Below are 19,466 nucleotides of genomic sequence, written 5' to 3'. Positions count from 1 at the left end.
AGGAAGGGAAGCCCCTTTCTTTAAAAAAGGACATCTCCTTCGTCCTAGAATTAAAAGCCTCATCCTGAGAGCAGATGCGGCGGAGACGGAGGAATTGCGAGAAGGGGATGGCATTTTTGCAAGAGACAGGGTGGGAAGAGGAATAGTCCAGGTAGCTGTGAGAGTCAGTAGGCTTATAGTAGACATCAGTAGATAAGCTGTGTCCAGAGACAGAGACAGAAAGATCTAGAAAGGGGAGGGAGGTGTCGGAAATAGACCAGGTAAATTTGAGGGCAGGGTGAAAGTTGGAGGCAAAGTTAATGAAGTCAACGAGCTCAGCATGCGTGCAGGAAGCAGCGCCAATGCAGTCGTCGATGTAGCGAAGGAAAAGTGGGGGACAGATACCAGTATAGGCTTGGAACATGGATTGTTCCACAAAGCCAACAAAAAGGCAGGCATAGCTGGGACCCATACGGGTGCCCATAGCTACACCTTTAGTTTGGAGGAAGTGGGAGGAGCCAAAGGAGAAATTATTAAGAGTAAGGACTAATTCGCTAGACGGAGCAGAGTGGTGGTACAGGGGAACTGGTTAGGTCTGGAGTCCAAAAAGAAGCGGAAAGCTTTGAAACCTTCCTGATGGGGGATGGAAGTATATAGGGACTGGACATCCATGGTGAAAATAAAGCGGTGGGGGCCAGGGAACTTAAAATCATCGAAAAGTTTCAGAGCGTGAGAAGTGTCACGGACATAAGTAGGAAGGGATTGAACAAGGGGGGATAAAACAGTGTCGAAGTATGCAGAAACGAGTTCGGTGGGGCAGGAGCAAGCTAAGACAATGGGTCTACCTGGACAGGCAAGTTTGTGGATCTTGGGTAGGAGGTAGAAACGGGAAGTGCGGGATGTGGGAACTATAAGGTTGGTAGCAGTGGATGGGAGATCCCCTGAGCGAATAAAGTCGGTGATGGTGTGGGAGACAATGGCCTGGTGCTCCTTAGTGGGGTCACGATCGAGGGGTAAATAAGAGGAGGTATCCGCGAGTTGTTGCTGTGCCTCGGCAAGGTAGAGGTCAGTACACCAGACTACAACAGCACCCCTCTTATCGGCAGGTTTTATAGTAAGGTTAGGATTAGTGCAGAGGGAGTGGAGAGCGGAGCGTTCGGAAGGAGTGAGGTTGAAATGGGAACAAGGTGCGGTGAAGTCGAGACGGTTGATGTCCCGTCGGCAGTTAGCGATAAAGAGATCCAGAGCAGGCAGAAGACCAGAGCGGGGTGTCCATGAAGAGGAGGAGGGTTGAAGACGGAAGAAGGGGTCATCGGTGGGGGTGGGAGAATCCTTGCCGAAGAAGTAGGCTCGAAGACGGAGCCGACGGAAGAAGAGTTCCGCGTCTTGGCGAACGCGGAACTCGCTGAGGTGTGGGCGCAGAGGGACAAAAGTGAGGCCCTTACTGAGAACAGAGCGTTCTGCCTCCGACAGTTGAAGGTCGGAGGGGATGGTAAAGACCCGGCACGGATGAGAGCTGGGGTCAGAGGGGGGAGGGGGATGGAGGCTGGTGGTGTCAGTGGAGAGGGGAGGGTTGGGGTGAGAGGAAGATGGAGCCTCTGAGGGCCCAGGAGCTGACGGTGGGATCTGAGGGAGACGGGGTTGCAGAGTACTGCTGGGGGAAGGGGAGACGGGAGTCACAACAGCAGCACGTGAAGACCCGGCCTGGAGTTCAGGGCTGGAATCTTGAGAGCTGGGATCAGAGGGAGAGGGGAGGGAGGAGGCTGGGGGTGTCAGGGTGTCACGGCCTCCTCTACTGTAAAGATGAAGCCACACTCAGGTTGTAGGAACAACACCTTATATTCCGTCTAGGTAGCCTCCAACCTGATGGCATGGACATTGACTTCTCAAACTTCCGCTAATGCCCCACCTCCCATCGTACCGGAATCCGTCATTTATTTATTTATTTATTTATATACACACATTCTTTTTCTCCCTCTGTCCCTCTCACTATACCTCTTGCCCATCCTCTGGGTTTCTCCCTCCCCCTTTCTTTCTCCCTGGGCCTCCTGTCCCATGATCCTCTCATATCCCTCTTGCCAATCACCTGTCCAGCTCTGTCTCCATCCCTCCCCCCTCCTGACTTCTGCTATCATTTTGGATCTCCCCCTCCCACTTTCAAATCTCTTACTAGCTTTTCTTTCGGTTAGTCCTAACCAAGGGTCTCCGCGGGAAACGTTGGCTGTACCTCTTTCTAGAGATGCTGCCTGGCCTGCTGCATTCACCAGCAACTTTGATGTGTGTTTCCTGAGAATGAAGTTGTCTTTACACCAGAAGTACATTTTTTAAAAACCATGATAACTCAGTAATCAGATGAAAGCTCAAATCTGTATTCAGGCTTAAACATGTGCCCATTCTAATATGATCAATTTCTTTTAAAATAGAGGGTTTAACTGAAAATTTCTGAATTTTAAAATCACAAAATAGGTCATGGAACATGAATGTGTTGAATTTTGGAAGCTTTGCTCACTGATGTTATCAAATCAAGCTTGAAGTGAGGTGGTGGACAGTTGTGGATGCTGGACTTTAGTGCTTGGCCCCTAACACCCTCAACATTTTATAGTGGGGGATGGGGAGTGTGTTCTCCATTTGATCCAGCTGGTTTGTAGAATCTGTGGAGGGTGCGAGGGGAACATGGGCATTCATGAAGTGCCTTCTTTAGGAGACTCGATAGGAGATTTCAGACCTTAGAACCTTTTCGGGAGTGAAGAGACTCCTGATGATTAGGATCACTCTGAAGATCACAGGAGTTCAAGAATGCTGATTGGTGCAGAGTCGGGAAGAACTCACAGGATTTGGATTCAGAATAAAGTTCTCCGAACTGGAAGTGGCAATGCTCCAGCCAAGTATTCCACTTTATTTACTTCAGCAGTATTTGGAACTTGTCTGTTAAGGCTCAAACAGTCCTGACACTGGCTGCCACCCTGCATAGAGAGTCACACCAGAGACAAGATTTGGGCCTTGGACCATTTAGTTCTTTTTTGTATAAATAGACTAACGGTATCTTCAAGTAGAGAATGTTTTTCATTGTCCTTTACTGAGGTGGTATCCAGCACCATGTTTGTGCCTATCAAAAGCCATTTTGATTCCTACAACACTTAGAAACCAAAGGGTATGATCAATCCCAATTAGTTGCCAATTAGCCTTAATGATGTGAGTTTTGACGCAATTGTTAGTGCTCATTTCTGAGCCAGAAAGTCATGGGATTAACTTGCATATCAGTACAAACTTCAAGAAGATGGGGAAATAATGCTCAAGTTATGATGCTAAACTAAGTCACTGCCATGCTTTGCATTTGGAGATAAAATATTCAAAGGCATCGTTCAAAGAAGTACAGGTTAGTTTGATTGTTGTGCCACAAGTTAGGAATTATTTAAATGTTGAATACAGTCAATAGAGAAATTCTTTCCCTTCCTGACCTCCTCAATTATTTGCAGTTTGTTAACTACCATGCAAATATAGAATCAAACTATGTGAGACCATTCAACCCATCTAGCTTTGCCAGTCTTTGAAACAGCTACCAATTGGTTCAACCACTCCTTTCTCTCGTAATGTCACACATTCTTCTTTCAGCTAAGGAACAAAACTTTTTGGACGTACTATTGAATCCACAACTCTCTCAAACAGCGCTATTCAAATAATTGCCTTAAAATAATCTCCTTCTCCTATTGGTCTTTATTACCAGTTATGTTAGTTGAATGCCCTCCAGTTACTGAATCTCCTGCTAGTAGAAATAGTTTCTGCTTACTTGCTCTGTGAAATCCACCCCCTGGAATATTGAATATTTAACCTTCATTAAATATTTCCTTGGCCTTCTCTGCTCCAACCTGAAGAATCCAAGATCCTCTAGTTTTCTGAATACTAAAGTCTCCATTACACTGAGGGCAGTTTATTTAACCATTCTGTGGACAGAATCAAATGCACCCCAGAGAAAATCTGCAAACCAAAGGTCCAATATCCAGGATATTCAGATCATGTCCGATGAAACATTTGGTGCATCATTTTCTGCTGGGAGATGAAGGTGAGAATATTGTTCATTTTGTACACAATAATAACAAATCTTGCTTCAATATTAAATTGGGTGAATTAGAGAGTGCAATCAGCTCATTCATATCTAAATCATTTGATAACAGAACCAAAATGGTTTATAGATATAAAGATAATGCAAGGCATTGTTGCCACAAGGCTTATTTAAATTAACTTGTTTATGAAAATGGAACAGTTTCATCAGCTAAGGTATTGGGAAAAAATATTCTGAATTAACTCTCATTTTGTCTTTAATAGCTCCTGATATCCCTTTGAACATAAAGGCTTATTCAAAGTCCAGCAACAGCATTACTGTGAATTGGTCTGCAGTTCCCAAAGCCACAGGCTATATTGTGAAAGCCAAAGCTGGCAATTCAATCACTAAAATAGTCGTCAACGATGCATCAGGAACCCTGACAGGTCTACAGCCATATACTTCATACGTCATCTCTGTGCAGTCTTCAAATTCTGGAGGAAACAGTCAGCCATCACTACCCATAGAAACAAGAACAGGTATCTTTATAGAATCCTCACTAGGGTGGAGAGAAGCAAGGGGTACCTACTGTGCCACAGGACAGTGCTGACTCTCAGATGCAAGCAGTTCCTGTACAGTTGCTAATAGTGTAAATGACAGGTGGCCTTGGAAATTGAAGACTGCTTCAAGGAAACTTGTAGACTTGACACAGTGTCAGTAAGATATTTAACATAGATTATACTGTGCAAAACAATCACGAACTTAATTGAATTTGAAACTCTGTAGGCATTTTCAGTGACAATTCATTGTGACCGGGTTCATTGTATTTTGTGAGAATGGCTTTAATTGTGCACCATAAATTGTAGGAAATTCTAGGCAGTTTCTAGAGTAGGTTACACGGTCGGCACAACGTTGTGGGCCAAAGAGCCTGTAATGTGCTGTAGATTTCTATGCTTCTATAAGACCTGGTGTGAATTCAATACGTAACAAATTTAAATATACCCCTATTTTTAATTAATGTTGTTGCAGAATCATAAACCATAGAATTGAGGTGAAATAAATAACAACAATTAGTTGATGAGGAATCTAAAATAGTTAATGAGAATTACATTTCAAGTTCTGCCATATATTGCTTAAAAAGTTTTGTCTATTAATGCAAATTCTAAGAATAATTGTCCGTTTCCAGTTTTAGATGCCCCAGTCATCCACTCATCTTCCACAAGCTTTAATATCATCACTGTGAGTTTGGAGCCTGTGTCCCAAGCTGTGAGATACAGCTTCATTATCATCAGGTCAGATGCAATGGGCAACAAAGTTAAAAAGACCACAACCTCTACTAATGTAACCTTCACCGACTTGGACCCAGGCACTTGGTACACTATAAAAGCCCATGCTCTGGATGCCAATGGCATATCTGGAGATGACAAGATAAAAGAACAAGTGACAAGTAAGAGAAATTTTTATTTTTAAAATGTACTTTTTCATAAAGAACTCTAATTCACTATTGTAACGTTTATATTTTTTAATTCTAGGAAGTTTTTATGTAGAATTTTTTTAAGTTGGTTTGTTTTGGTAAGGGAAGAACAATAAATTCTTTCTTTTAATTCTATAAAAAATTCTTTTGAAGAAACATTATATATTAAAATCTTTTGGTAGCTAAATGAGCACAGACAGGAATTGTGAAATGGATGTATTCAATTTTGCAGCAAGAAATGGGGAGGGAAGAAACGTGGGGGAAGTTGAAATCAAAGCGAGAATTTTGTCATCAAGGTGCTGATTAATATGTCAGCATTCAGGGTGATGGATGAATAGTATCTGGTACAAATTTGCATACAGAAGCAGATATCTGGAAGATGCCAAGTTTACAGTGGGTAGGTTAAGAAAGTTAGTCAGAAATACATTGGAGTTCTCAAGCCTAGATGTAACAAAGACAGGGCTGATGATTTTAGAAGCAATTAATCCCACAAGCAAGGTATTTCTAAATGCTGTAAAGGTTAGACAAGTATACCATTTCAGATGCTGTTGACAGCAGGTGGGGATGGGGTGGTGTGGGGAATGATGACTTGGGGAGAACAGCAGAAGTGAGATCAGTAGTGTTATGATTGGTTCTGTTGGTCAGCAGGAAAGACCTGACAAGGAAAGTAACGGGATATGTGATTCAATAGTCTGCGGGGTGGTCATACAGATGTCTCTGTGATGGTGAGCATGACTGCCGGAAGGTGTTTTACATCTCTGGTGCCCGGGTAAAAGATGTCACTGCAGAAAATTGTGAAAAGTAAGGGTGTGCAACAGAAGTCATGGTATTAATGACATAGGCAGAAAGCAATGACAGGGCTGAGGATTTTAGCAACAATCAATCCCCCACGGAAGATGTTTCTCAACAGTGTAAAGGTTAGACAAGTGTACCATTTGGAAGATGAATTGGGGAAGATGATGACCTGGGGAGAGCAGCAGAGGTGAGATCGGTAATGTCTCTAAGGTGGTAATCTCAGGATCATTCCCTGTTCCATGATGTAGTGACTACAGAAACACGAACTTGGAACCACTAAATACATGGCTAAGGAGCTGGTGCAGGGGCAGCGCTTTGTTCCTGGATAACAGGAACCTCATTTTTTTGGGTGGAGGGGTGCTGATCAACCTGTGTAAGGATAGGTTGCATCTAAACTGGAGGGGGTATCAATATTCTGGCAGGGAGGTTTGTTAGTGCTGCTTGGTGTGATTTTAACCTTGTGATGCAAGAGGGAGGCCTCAATATGTCAATACAGTAGTGGGGGGGGGAGAGGGAGACATATAGTTAAGTGGGTGGAGCAGTCAGAGATGGAGTAGGTGGGGAAGCACACAAGGGCTGGTACACTTAGCTGATTTACTTTAATGCAAGGAGCCTTGCAGGTGAGACAAGAGAGTTAAGATTGTGGATCAGCACATGGGATTATAATATGGCAATCATGGAAACATGGCGAAGGGAAGAGCAGGAATGGTAGTTTGATGTTCCTAATATTATGGGGATATTGGTTTCGAGTGTGATGGGGGTAGGGGAAGGGTTCCAAAAGGGGAGGAGGTGTTGCACTGGTCATCAGGGAGGGCAATACAGCAGTATTCATGGAGGATATCCCAGAGGGATTGGCAAATGAAGCTATAGGGATAACACATAATGTATTTTGGCTATAGGGGTGTAATTTAGAAAAAAAAAGAAAGGCCAGTTACTTTATAGGTCTTACACTCTAGGCTTTCAAATGTGAGTGTGAAGAAAAAATATGTACACAAATAGTCGCAGGATGTAAAAAGAATTGGGTTATAGTAGAGGGTGATTTTAACATTCCCACCCAATATTGATTAGGATTACCTTAGCATAAGGGGCCAAGTTAGAATGTAACAAATAAATCTGTATGAACCACCCCCCCACCCCCCAGCGATTAAGTCCCTATCCCCTGCTACTCTCTTAGTCTGACCTTAGCAGCAGAGCTATTCACAGTGCTTCATGCCAAAAGGCAAGAAAATGGAACTGGTCTGGATGGGAATCCCGGTCTTCATGTACGAGTTGGGCCAAAGGACTGGTTTTCATGTGATATGACTCTAAAACATGGAAATCAGCAGTATGGCAAATTAAAGCAATAGATTTGCAAATGGTTTGGTTTGGTTCTGACACATAACAAGGGGAGATGTATGGTGAGGAAAGATAGGGATTGAAGATAATGACTTCCTAAGATGTAGTTGGATAAAAGTTTTGCTTATCCAGTATTGGACGTTGGACAAACAATCAGACACTTTGGGGACAATTGAAGAGTTAAGAGATGGGGTCTAAGATAAATCGGGGCATCAAAAATTTATATGCAGAAATCAACAGTGTTTTTTTGAATGACGTTGCTCCAGAATCTTTTTTTGGAAAATGAAAGGGGATAAATTATGTAATCTTTGGTTTATCAATGGCAATGGCGTTTGACTTGGTAGATAAGAAAGGAACTGAATGTGTGAGTGGTCATACCCTGCTAAACAAAATGGGACCAACAAGACATCTGCACTCTTCTACTAATGGCTTCCTGTTCATATAACTTAATTTGTTTCACCATTGTTAATTCTGCTGTGATTGTTGTACCAAATAGGCATTAAGAACATTAGGAAATTTGATCGTTTCAATTTTACAAAGGACCGTAGGGAGAGACAGTGAGATTTGAAAACCAAAAAAAGATTAACTGGGAGCCAATATAGGTCAACAAGTGCAGACTGATGGTTGAATGAGAATTAGTACAAATTAGGAAATGAATAGCAGAATTTAGTGCTGTGCCAAGCCCTAAACATTGGAATTTTCCTCATAAATCTCCCTATCTTTGTCTCTTTTAAGATGAACCTTAGAATTTAATTCCATAACCACGTTTTAGTTCATATCTTCTAATCACTTCTCATGAAGGTTGCTGTGAAATTTTGTTTAATAACACTCCTGTAAGTTAGCTCATCTTCAAAGTACAAAGACAAGTTGTTATAGATTGGTTAAATTAACAGATTTTTAAATATGTGAATGACTTTAGAAATGCCACACAATCAGGAAATCAAAGAAAAAAGGTTGTTTCACTGAAATTACAATTATTTTTCTGGAACAAAACTAATTTACTTGGATGTTTTTATTTCAGGACCACTTGCTCCAAAAGCAGTACGTGCAGTTCTCACAGTTGATTCACTGAGTAAGTCTCTGGGAGTTATGGTTACTTGGAATGCCTCAGAAGGCTCAACTACTTATGTTGCTGTACCCATTGAGAAATCTCGCCATGTTGTCCGGAACTGCACATCAAAATCCACGTCCTGTGTCATCTCTCCTATCCAGTGTAGTATACAATATAATGTCACTGTTGTCGCCTTTAATGAAGCGGGACCTTCTGACCCTGCATGGCCTACTGAGTTCACTAGTGGTAAGTACACAGATGCAGTGAAAAAATTCTGCTAAACATTTTCAATGAAACCATAGTTGGGTTGTATCTTTTTTCTTTCATATTCGCCATTGTTAAGTATTTTAACTTTCAATTACTTAACAATTAAAGCACTGGCAATCTGTAAACCACTTAATTTGTACAAATAAGATTGATTATCATTTGGAAATAAACAGGTATTTGGAAATAAACATGTAATAGATATACACGGTTTTAAAAAAATCAGCCTATTGAATTTTTATTTGTCCCCACTTTTTTTAACCTTCTCTGCAGACCTTCTGCATCAATAGGGTGAAAATATTACTGCCATGGGCATTTCTACAAACAAGGCGTTGAGGTGTTGGTGGGGAATGCTGATCTAACAAGTAACTGGGTCACTGGAGTATAGGAAAATTAAATATCCATGGACACAAGAAGAGTAAATGAAATATAAGTAGACATATTTCCTTATCTTTTTCTACCAGAAGTAAAATTAACGCAGAAAAGAAACCAATCCTGTATGCATATAAAGAAGATGGATAATAGATTTCCCCCTTTGAGATTGGACAAATGTGGTCTCTATTGGAAAGCAAACTGAAAATGATATTTCAGACTGGTGGCCTCAGAATATTGAGAGTTCCTCCATAATGGAGAAACATACTGCATTAGAAATTATTTTCCTGTCAGAGTCTTGTTGCTAAAGTAGGACCCCAACTGGCATTTGTCCATTGGCTTTTGCCTGAGTTTGGCAGAGTCCTCAGCCCTCACTGACAACAATGGCAATATAAATCAGATCGACAGAAATGCAGTGAGATTACTTACCTACTGCATTCTCAATCAATGTTAAATAATAGCTCAGATGGAATATATTGGACTTTTACTAATAGGACATAATATGCTTTGAGTATATTTTTAATGAGACTTTCATTTACTCTTTGTTGCAGTACCTTGTAGTCCATATGATATTACAATTAAGGAGATGCATCCAGGGAACTTAACTGTATCCTGGTCCCCATCCACTCTGATTGATTACTACACTGCTTTTGTGAAAAGGGATGATGGCCTGGAGGTTACCTGTAACACTACATTTAAAAGATGTTACTTCCAGTCAGAATGTGGATTCACGTACTTTATCAGTGTTTTCTCCTACAACAAAGCTGGTCAGAGTCCTCCAGGCAATGTTTTAAATTATACAACGAGTAAGTCTTACATTCATAGTTATTTATAGCTAGAAAACATCATACTAATTATTACTCTGTGCCTGTTAACTTTTTGAAGGTGTCTTGCCATTGCTTGGACTAAAGAATTTATTCTTTCTCTCCTAGTGCCATGTTGTCCAACAAACGTTAAAACATTATTTGTCTCGAGTGATACTATCGAGGTGAAATGGGATTCAGTTCGTGGAGCTGAAATGTATGAAACCAAGGCACAAGATAAAGGCTCAACAGTATTCTGTAATGACACTTCCACAATCTGTACCTTATCTGGATTGAAATGCAATACACAGTACAATGTTACTATATATTCTTACAATGATATCAGGGGATTCAACAATTCATGTCACAGAAAGTCAATCACAACAGGTAAATGTACAATGTGTGCAAAAGACCACTTAAAATTTATAATTTGGGTCCCATAAACAAATTAATTGAAAGTCCTGTGATATGTAGAATATAATTCTTGAAGAGATCCAAAAATAAAATCCTGCAGATGTTAGAAATCTGAAATAAACCTTATAATTCTGAGAATGTTCATTCAAACGTTGCTGTTATGCTTGACTCAAAATTGAGAGGTGAAACAAAATTTGAAATGAATGATAATAGATTTCCCTTTAGGTATACACACTGATTGTAAGAATCTGTAAACGTATATATTACACTGAGTTTAATTGGTGATCGCTGAAGTTAAGCGATGTGAAATTTATGTGAATATCTAAGTTTTAAATTGCTGTATTCTTTAAATAGGACCATGCAGTCCCAGAATTCTGAATATTACAAAGATAAATCCGAACACAGTTAATATTTCATGGGAACAAAATAACATTAATGCACAGTACAAAGTGTTTGTTTTCGGAAAGGCTGGAATCAGATACTGCAATAGCTCTGGATGTTCTTGTGAAATCGCTCACCTACCCTGTGGATCCACCTTCTCCGTCAGTGTAGTAGCCACTGCTCCAGAAGGAAGGAGTTTACCCAGCTACAGCATGCCAGTGGAAACAGGTAAACAACATTTGGGTGTTTGGAAGGTAAGCTTTGTGTGCAGTGTCGGTAGCCGAAGTAGTATTCAATATTCTGTATGAACTAGTAACTGGATTTCTAAATTACTGAACTATAGAATAGGAACGTCACCTTGTTGCAGTTGATGCCTTTTGGGAATTCAGGTCCTGGTAGGGTCACTCATGGCAGTAAGGTCAACAGGGAGTTTCTAGACAAAGAGTAATCCAACCAATGGTGGAGCTGGTGGAAGATGATGACACATCACAACTGCAGGAGAGGAGGAAGGCTGCAGCAGTGAAGGGTCTCCAGTTGCCTTGATCGTGCCACTGGGCTCTGCCCCAATCTGCCAAGAGCCATAAGAGCATAAGAAATAGGAGCAGGAGTAGGCCATCTGGCCATCGAGCCTGCTTCACCATTCAATAAGATCATGGGTGATCTGGCCATGGACTCCTCTCCACCCACCTACCTTTTCCCCATAACCCTTCACTCCCCTACTATGCAAAGATCTATCCAAACTTGTCTTAAATATATTTACTGAGGGAGCCTCCACTGCTCATTGGGCAGAGAATTCCACAGATTCACCACCCTCTGGGGGAAAGCAGTTCCTCCTCATCTAATTCCCCAGATCTTGAGGCTATGTCCCCTAGTGCTAGTGTCACCTATCAGTGGAAACAACTTCCCTGCCTCTATCTTAGCTATCCCTTTCATAATTTTATGTTTCTATAAGATCTCCTCTCATTTTTCTGAATTCCAGCGAGTACAGTCCCAGGTGACTCAATTTCTCCTCGTAGTCTCACCCCATCCTCTCTGGAATCAGCCATCTGGTGGCTGTCCATGCACCAATCTCTCCACCTTAAACAAAGTCACACACCAGTGTTTTCCATGAAGGGAATCTACCCTAACAACCTAGATTAAGTTTTGTGGTGATTAGGAAGTTCTGCAGGGGCAGGATTGTGTGCTCTGGGCTCATGGACTGAGGCAGAAAGAACACTTTCCCCAGTGGCACCCAAAACTGAGCAGCCCTATTTACGATCCACTCTGCTCACCCTACCTGGGGAAGGGGCTGGAAAAGGCACTCTGAAAATAGCTCCCCTTGAAATCTCCACACTGGATCCAGAGGGATCACCATGTGCAGTAAGAAACAATGCAACATGACCTTTGGAGCCTGGAATGTGTGCTCTCTGAAAGAGAGTGCAATCACTGATCAACCAGAGGGCAAAACTGTGATCATTGCCAATGATGGCCAATTGACTGAGCTGCTCTTTCTGAAACCCGTCTGGCAGACAAAGGACAGCTAAGGGAAGAAAAGGTTGGTTACACCTTTCCTTGGAAAAGGAAGGCAGCTGTCGAGCTGTTGCAATAAAAAAAAAACAGCTTGCTGGTCAACTCTCTGAACTTCCCATGAGAATCAGCAAACATCTCATGATGATCCATTTGCTGTTTGCCAAGGGCCAGATGGCAACCGTTCTGGGAGCTTATGCACCAGCTCTGGACTCGCATGACTATGAAAAAGGGGTCTTCTACACTTACCTAGACACAACACCGTTGAGCATCCCCAAGGAGAGTAAGGTAATTCTCTTAGTGGACTCCAATCCCAGGGTCAATCAGGACTTCATCCTTTGGAAGAGTACCACAGGAAAGGAAGACATTGGGAACGTCAGCTCATGGAGTACTACTTCACACCAAGTGTGCTGAGCACAGTCTTATCATGAGTACTATCTTCTGCCAGAAAAAAACAAATTCATTGCAGCACCCATGATCTAAACAGTGGCATCTCATTGAATATATCATCGTCTGATCCAGGGACCACCATGATGTGAATATCACAAGGGCCATGATTGGCACAGTTAGCTGCTGAACAGATTCATCACCATTTCCATCTCTCCAGGTCCATCAGACTCAGGAAAAAGAGGAGGGTTCATAAGAAGCAGACCAGGCCAAGACTAAGTTGTGAAGAGCCTACTTGACTCTGCCACCCAGCATCACCTTCAGGCCTTGTTTGGGGAAACCCTCCAACAGGAATATCTGGAGGATATCAAAGAATGCTGGGGTCTGCTTAAATCCACCATCCTTGATACCTACAAAAATATCCTTGGGTACAAGTCCAGAAAAACATCAGGATTGGTTTCATGATAACAATATGAAGATAGAACACCTTATCTTCAAGAAAAGGAAAGCCTTTTGTCCCTGGCAGAATGGCCTCAGCAGCAAGGCCAAAAGAAAAGCTTACTCCAGAACCAAGGTAAATGTCCAGCACAGGATGATGGGGCTAAAAAACTCAGTGGATTGAGAAAGCCCTGGAAATACAGAGACTGGCAGAATTTCATGACCTGAGAGGCTTCTTCAGGGCCACTAAAGCAAGTGACTTTGGATAAACCCCCTGAACCCAGATGATGGGCAGAACTTGCTAAAGGATTGGAAGGAAATTGATGGAGAGAACCCTCTCAAGAACTTAACTACAACAATCCTGCTGAACCAGTGGTTACTAAACAAATCCTCCAGAAACCTGTGAGAAAAGACATGGGAGAACCTCCCAGTATGGAAGGGGTCCATGATGCTGTTAAGAGCCTGAAAAGCAAAATATCATTGGTCCTGATGGGATCCCAGCAGAGATCTTTAAGGAAGGAGGACCAACACTCCTGCACCACATATATGCCTTGCTCCTGAAGGCCTGGAGAAAAGAACAACTGCTCTCAGCTCAGGAGTGCTCGAATAGTGATAATATTCAAGGATGGAGACAGGGCAGATTGTGACAACTACAGAGGCATCTCCCTCCCATCAACAGCGGGCAAAGTGCTTGCACGTATCCATGTCATCTGACTCCATCCACTATCTGGTTAAGTACTCCCTGAATCACAGTGTGGTTTCCACCTGTCTAGAGGTACTGCAGACATGATCTTCACAGCATGCCAATTGCAGGGAAAATATCATGAAACAGCAACCCTTGTACTTGGCTTTCACAGATCTGACAGAGGTATTTGCTGCACCAGACCTCCGAGCTCTCTGGTGTATACCATGACTGTCCTGATAATTACTTGCTAATACTGAGGCTAATGCATGAGGTGTGTCAGCCACTGTACTCAGCAGTAGTGGCTCTGAATTCGAACCTTTTCACGGTCAAGACAGGAGTCACATGAATGCATCATTATCATTGCACCCACCCTATTTGCCAACTTTATTGCTGTCATTCTTCATCTCAATGGCCAAGACCTGCCACAGGGAATCCCAATCATCCATAGAATGGACAACAGGCTTTTCAACCTCAACCAGTTCAAGGTCAGCACCACCACTATCATGGAGCTTCAGTAAGCAGATGACAATGCCATCATTGCACACTGAAGAATTCCTCTCATGTATCCTGAATGTCTTTGCCAAAGCATATACGGCCCTGTGTCTTGTTTTGAATAAATATAAAAGCGGACACAGGTCCTATAATAGCCACTGCCTAACCAGCCATTTATCCAGCCCTCCATTACAGTTAATGATATCATCCTTGAAATGTAGACCACTTTTCCCCTCCTTGGCAGCACTCTCTCCTCAAAAGTGGACCTCGGCTCAGAGTTCAACCACACTTAAGCAGTGCTAGTGGAGCCTATGCAAGATCAAGGAAAAGAGTCTTGAAGACTGCAACCTGCAGGCCCAAATAAAACTTCTGGTCTTTCCCTCATTACTGTATGGAGCTGAATCACGGACCACCCACAATAGACACCTGAAAGCCCTGGAACAATACCACCAAAGAACCTCACAAAAGATTTTGAGAATCACTAGAATGACAGACACACTAACAAAACTGGAAGAGGCCAATCGAACAGCATTTCCACCACAATGAAACAACACCAACTCTGATGAATAGGTCATGTCATTCAGATGCCTACCTCGTATCTCCCCAAACAGATCCTTTACTCCCAGCTGAAAGAAGTCCCTGGTGGGCAAAGGAAATGCTTCAAAGATAACATCAAAATCAGCCTTGAGAAATTAAACATTACATCTAAAAACTGGGAAGACGTTGCTCTCAATAAATGCACGTGGAGGAAATCTGTTCAAGAGGAAGCTATACTACATGAGAGCAACCTCCGCTGTGCCACAAAGAACACGGCAAAAGGAGTGAACGAATGATCAAATGACCCAACTGCTAACCATAGCCACCGCTTACTCGTGCCCACACTGCACCAGAATATGTGGATCCTGGATCAGCCTCAACAGGCTCCTGAGGACCCACCAATGGACAACCCATTGCAAAAACACCTTGGTCAACTCAGGTGATTGCTTCAACAACAACAGAGTTGGAAACGCTTATCCGAGTTGATATTAAGTAAATTGAAGAAACAGAGCTGATCTCACCTTTGCTGTATGAAAGGAGAAAATTATCCCAGGATTGCTGCTTCTATTGGTTTGCTAAATAGCTCAGGGCAGCACAGTGATATAAATATAATATAAATATAACTGATGCTATTGCATTAACTAAGGAATCTGTAATGCTCAAAGTGAAAACCCATCCTCGATTTGTTTGCACTAAACATGAGAAGCTGTGTCATTTACTCTATTGTACCAGTTCTGCTGATAGCAATGTAAATGGATCTTGCTGCTGCTCACATAGTCCATGCTCAAGGCAAGCTACTGAGGATGAACGTCTATGCATTTGTAATCCAACGTAAAATCTTCCAAAGTGGGCATTAACAATTGCTCTGCTTTCCTCCCACACCCCTTGGATAGGCATAAAATATTCTATAGCATTATCTGAAAAAGATCAGGGAGGTTCTCCCAGTGTCTGCCCAACAAGTTTCCCTCCACCAACAACACTGAAATCACTTGTTACCAATATGGGACTACACTTTATAGAAATTGTATTTTATATTTTGCTACATTTCAATAATTATAATGTTTTTAAGTAACTTTGTATGGCCTCAAGACATCATTGGACCATTGAAAGTGCTGTACAAGAGGGCCAGACAAAGTGAGAGCTGTTCAAATTTTGAACATGTTCACTAGGTTTATTCTGAATAGCAAAATGAAAAACTAACATTCCGAAAAATTGTTTTATGCTTGGATATTAGTTTATTACCAGCGTGATTTTTATCAGGAAAAAATGAGTACGTTTCATAATCAATTTTTATGAACACTTAATTAATCTGGACTGAAATATTGTTGAGTCAAAATCAATTAATCCCTTTCGTGTGCAATAAGTCTGAAAATAAATTTCAAAGGCAATGTAAAAAGCTCTGATGCCACTACAGTGCCTCTTACTAGGGCTGAATTTCCAAACACTTGCACTTCAATGTTTAATTTCATCAACCTGACTTCAAAGTATGATTTAAGAACCTCAAAGGAATTTCCTAGTATTGAATATTAGGGGGAAAAATAATTAGAAGTAGAAAGTTGCAACTTGAGCTGTAATTTTTCTATTCTTCTAGCACCCTGCTGCCCTAATAACTTAACGGCAGTACAAGTTACACAGTCAATAACCAATGTTAGCTGGACCCCTGCAACTGGAGCACTGTCATATACTACACTCTTGGAGTCGCCCAAAGGACAAGCCAAGTGCCACACTGGAGAAACCCACTGTCTTCTTGGATGTATAACCTGCAGCACCAACTATACAGTGTCTTTACTTGCCATTAGTGAAACCGGAATGGTATCAGAGTGTAGGTACCAAGGATATTCATCCAGTAAGTAACACAAAAATTCGACTTGTATTATTTAGATATTACTTTCAATTATTCACCATGTAGATGTACTGTATGTTGTTTGAAAAGCAGTCCATTTTAAGGTCATAGCCTGTCGGGTGGCTTCATTGAGATTGAACTTGGTGATCGCCATTTGCAGTTCTTTTTATAACTGCAGTTCTAGTCAGGCTGCCTGAGCTGAATATTCCATTTATACCCATGGCAGATCTGGGTCAGTACCACTCAAAGCTGAGTGTTGATGGAAAGAGAACCAATGATCCTAGTCTCATAGATGTCACTACAAGATTGTTGCCCAACATCCATCACTGCTCTAACACAGTCAGGCTGTGTGTCCATTTAAAGTTCAGATTGAAGTCCTATGACAGCAGAGGGGCTCTAATCACTATTCATGTGCTGAGCTATTGCAGTGTGCATCGCGTGCCAGGTGCTGCACAAGTTTGGGTCAGACATCGATGGTGGTGTGACTCAACAGGACCAGAGAGATGCACGTCTTCTTTAATGTGGAACTGGAAGGATGTGATCACAAAGCAGCCACCTCCTTGTCGTTCTTCCCAGAAATGACACTCTCCGCCCCCCAACCCCCCATCCCTAGGAACCTGCTTCCCTTCCAGATTGGAGACAATCTAAGATGCCTGATGTTGGTGCAACACAAAACGACAGGCTGCCCGGATGGCACAGCACAAAACAGGCTTGGCTCACAAAATTAACATGTCCTCATCACATGGCTGTCACTGGCTGGCTGGTGAGTAGACCAGATGTCTGTCTGAGGGAAAATCAGTCTCTGTCATTTTCCTTCAATATCAAAACTTCTGTGGAAATTTGATTAAGTTAAGTAAATTGAATTACTCATTGAAGGAAGTAAATTGCTCTTGAGGCAAAAAACAGGCATCTAGCATTTACACTGGGAGTAAATTTGGTTCAAATTGACAATACCTTTCTTAGCTTTATCATGTGTCTATAGTGATTGCACTTCCAGATTACATATGAAATAGTTTAAGGATTTCAATACATGATACAGGAGCATGTGCCTATTGTACTTTCCATTCCAACTTTAGATTTTTGTGGGGTTAAATTTCAGATTTGATGTCAATGTCTGCTTGCTTCTATATTGTGGTAAATTTCTAACCTATGACTTTAATGATTTCTAATAGTTAATATTTGAATTATTTTAAGTAAATTTGGTTATTACTGAGATTTTTTTCCTATTTCTATTTCAGTTTAGTAAGTTCTTGAATCCTTTGCTCTAAGTTTAGAAAACCAGTTAGCTAACTTTCATTGTATGATCTAGTGTATATGGTGTTTGTAAAGTCAATGTGTAAAATGAACTTGTATTTGTATCTTGTGTTAGGTGGCTGCTGTCCATCTGCAGTTAAACTTTACAGGCTAGGGAGCAATGCTTTACGAGTTTACTGGCATGCCTCGTCCTCTGTGAATTACGTAGTAAATGTCACCAGCGACAATGCAAACTTCACCTGCTCCCCCACAACCAGCGTCACGTACTGTGACATAGATGAGATTTACTGTGGGGATCTCTACACTGTTGTCGTTTCTCCAATTTCCACAGATGGATCAATAGTCACATTTTGTCTGATGAAAATGTATTCAGGTAATGTTATTATTTGAAATAGAAGGAAACTGAAATCAGTTTGGTCACTCCGTTGTATTTAGGAATTTTAGAAATCCTGAACATTGCTAGTTTTAGTGACAATTAAAGCAAGTAAGAGTTTGTTTATGTACTTTGTTCTTTGTTTTCTTTTAGTCTCCTGTTCTATGAATTCGGGTGCAATGGGTAAGAACTATTTTCCACAGTTGGCTATATATTGAATCCAATTTCCATCTGTAAATTAAATAACAAGATTTTAATCAATGATTTGTGTTAATTTATACATTTATGAATTAAATATTATTAATATTCAAATTTTTCAGTAATTTATCGAGGGAAGAGAAACTTGGAAGTGCCGAGGTGACAATTTATTTCTGGTATTTAACATAATTTACAAAACATATGGAATTGCAATACTTTCTAATACATGTTTGTTTTATAGGACTTGAAATCATCAAAATCAGCTCATTCTGACAGAAGGCAATAAAATGATTCCTCACATTATATTTAGACAACACAATGTGAAAACAGCTTTATGATTATTTGGGAAATGCCTTGATGTACATTTTTCACAAGTTGGAAACTAGACCTTTGATTTGATAACCCTCCGATGTATTTTGTGTGTTCATATTTTTAATCGAGTGAAATTTAAATTATATAATTAATAAACACTATATCATATAAAAATTAAAATAGTGAATACATTTTGAAATAAGAAGCACTATATAGCATGTTCAAACATTTTAGTTTTTAGAATTAAGATAACAAATCTGAAGAAACCACTGAAAATAATGTGAGCAATGATCATTGGCAATCATTAACTTTCTTGTTGCACACTTATTAAAAATAAGGGTAATCCTGATGTGGTTCTCTATTATTTGCAATTATAATTTCTGTCCTTGAAATCTTGCCAAACTGATAAGAGACAAGGGAGGAGATTCCTCAGGCTCAAATAGGAAGCAGGAAAGAGTCAAGCAAATAAAATACCATACCCATATACTTCCTCTCTTGCTCTTTACGTACATGCAAAATGTGTTTGGATTGTTT

General features: G+C 41.1%; 1 protein-coding gene across 2 annotated transcripts in view; it reads left to right on the top strand.

Moving 5' to 3' along the window:
- Positions 1 to 19,056, top strand: part of LOC140206053 (fibronectin type III domain-containing protein 7-like) — a 42,801-nt gene extending 23,745 nt beyond the window's left edge. The window contains exons 1-12 of one of the 2 annotated variants that reach the window (XM_072274127.1): positions 3,717 to 4,039; positions 4,303 to 4,557; positions 5,205 to 5,465; positions 8,644 to 8,919; positions 9,861 to 10,115; positions 10,242 to 10,499; positions 10,881 to 11,135; positions 16,544 to 16,798; positions 18,165 to 18,422; positions 18,576 to 18,605; positions 18,743 to 18,779; positions 18,862 to 19,056. In XM_072274127.1, coding sequence (XP_072130228.1) covers positions 3,937 to 4,039; positions 4,303 to 4,557; positions 5,205 to 5,465; positions 8,644 to 8,919; positions 9,861 to 10,115; positions 10,242 to 10,499; positions 10,881 to 11,135; positions 16,544 to 16,798; positions 18,165 to 18,422; positions 18,576 to 18,605; positions 18,743 to 18,779; positions 18,862 to 18,868 — 2,250 coding nt within the window. In that variant the 5' untranslated portion in view covers positions 3,717 to 3,936 and the 3' untranslated portion in view covers positions 18,869 to 19,056. Of the gene's footprint in view, positions 1 to 3,716; positions 4,040 to 4,302; positions 4,558 to 5,204; positions 5,466 to 8,643; positions 8,920 to 9,860; positions 10,116 to 10,241; positions 10,500 to 10,880; positions 11,136 to 16,543; positions 16,799 to 18,164; positions 18,423 to 18,575; positions 18,606 to 18,742; positions 18,780 to 18,861 lie in introns of those variants that run through there. The other variant, XM_072274128.1, reaches the window with a different exon arrangement.
- Positions 19,057 to 19,466: the final 410 nt, after the last annotated feature.

The sequence above is a fragment of the Mobula birostris genome, chromosome 12 (assembly GCF_030028105.1).
Source record: "Mobula birostris isolate sMobBir1 chromosome 12, sMobBir1.hap1, whole genome shotgun sequence".
In the NCBI taxonomy this organism is placed as follows: Eukaryota; Metazoa; Chordata; class Chondrichthyes; order Myliobatiformes; family Myliobatidae; genus Mobula; species Mobula birostris.
Note: the sequence above shows the minus strand (reverse complement) of the source record. Positions and strands in the feature narration are given on the sequence as shown.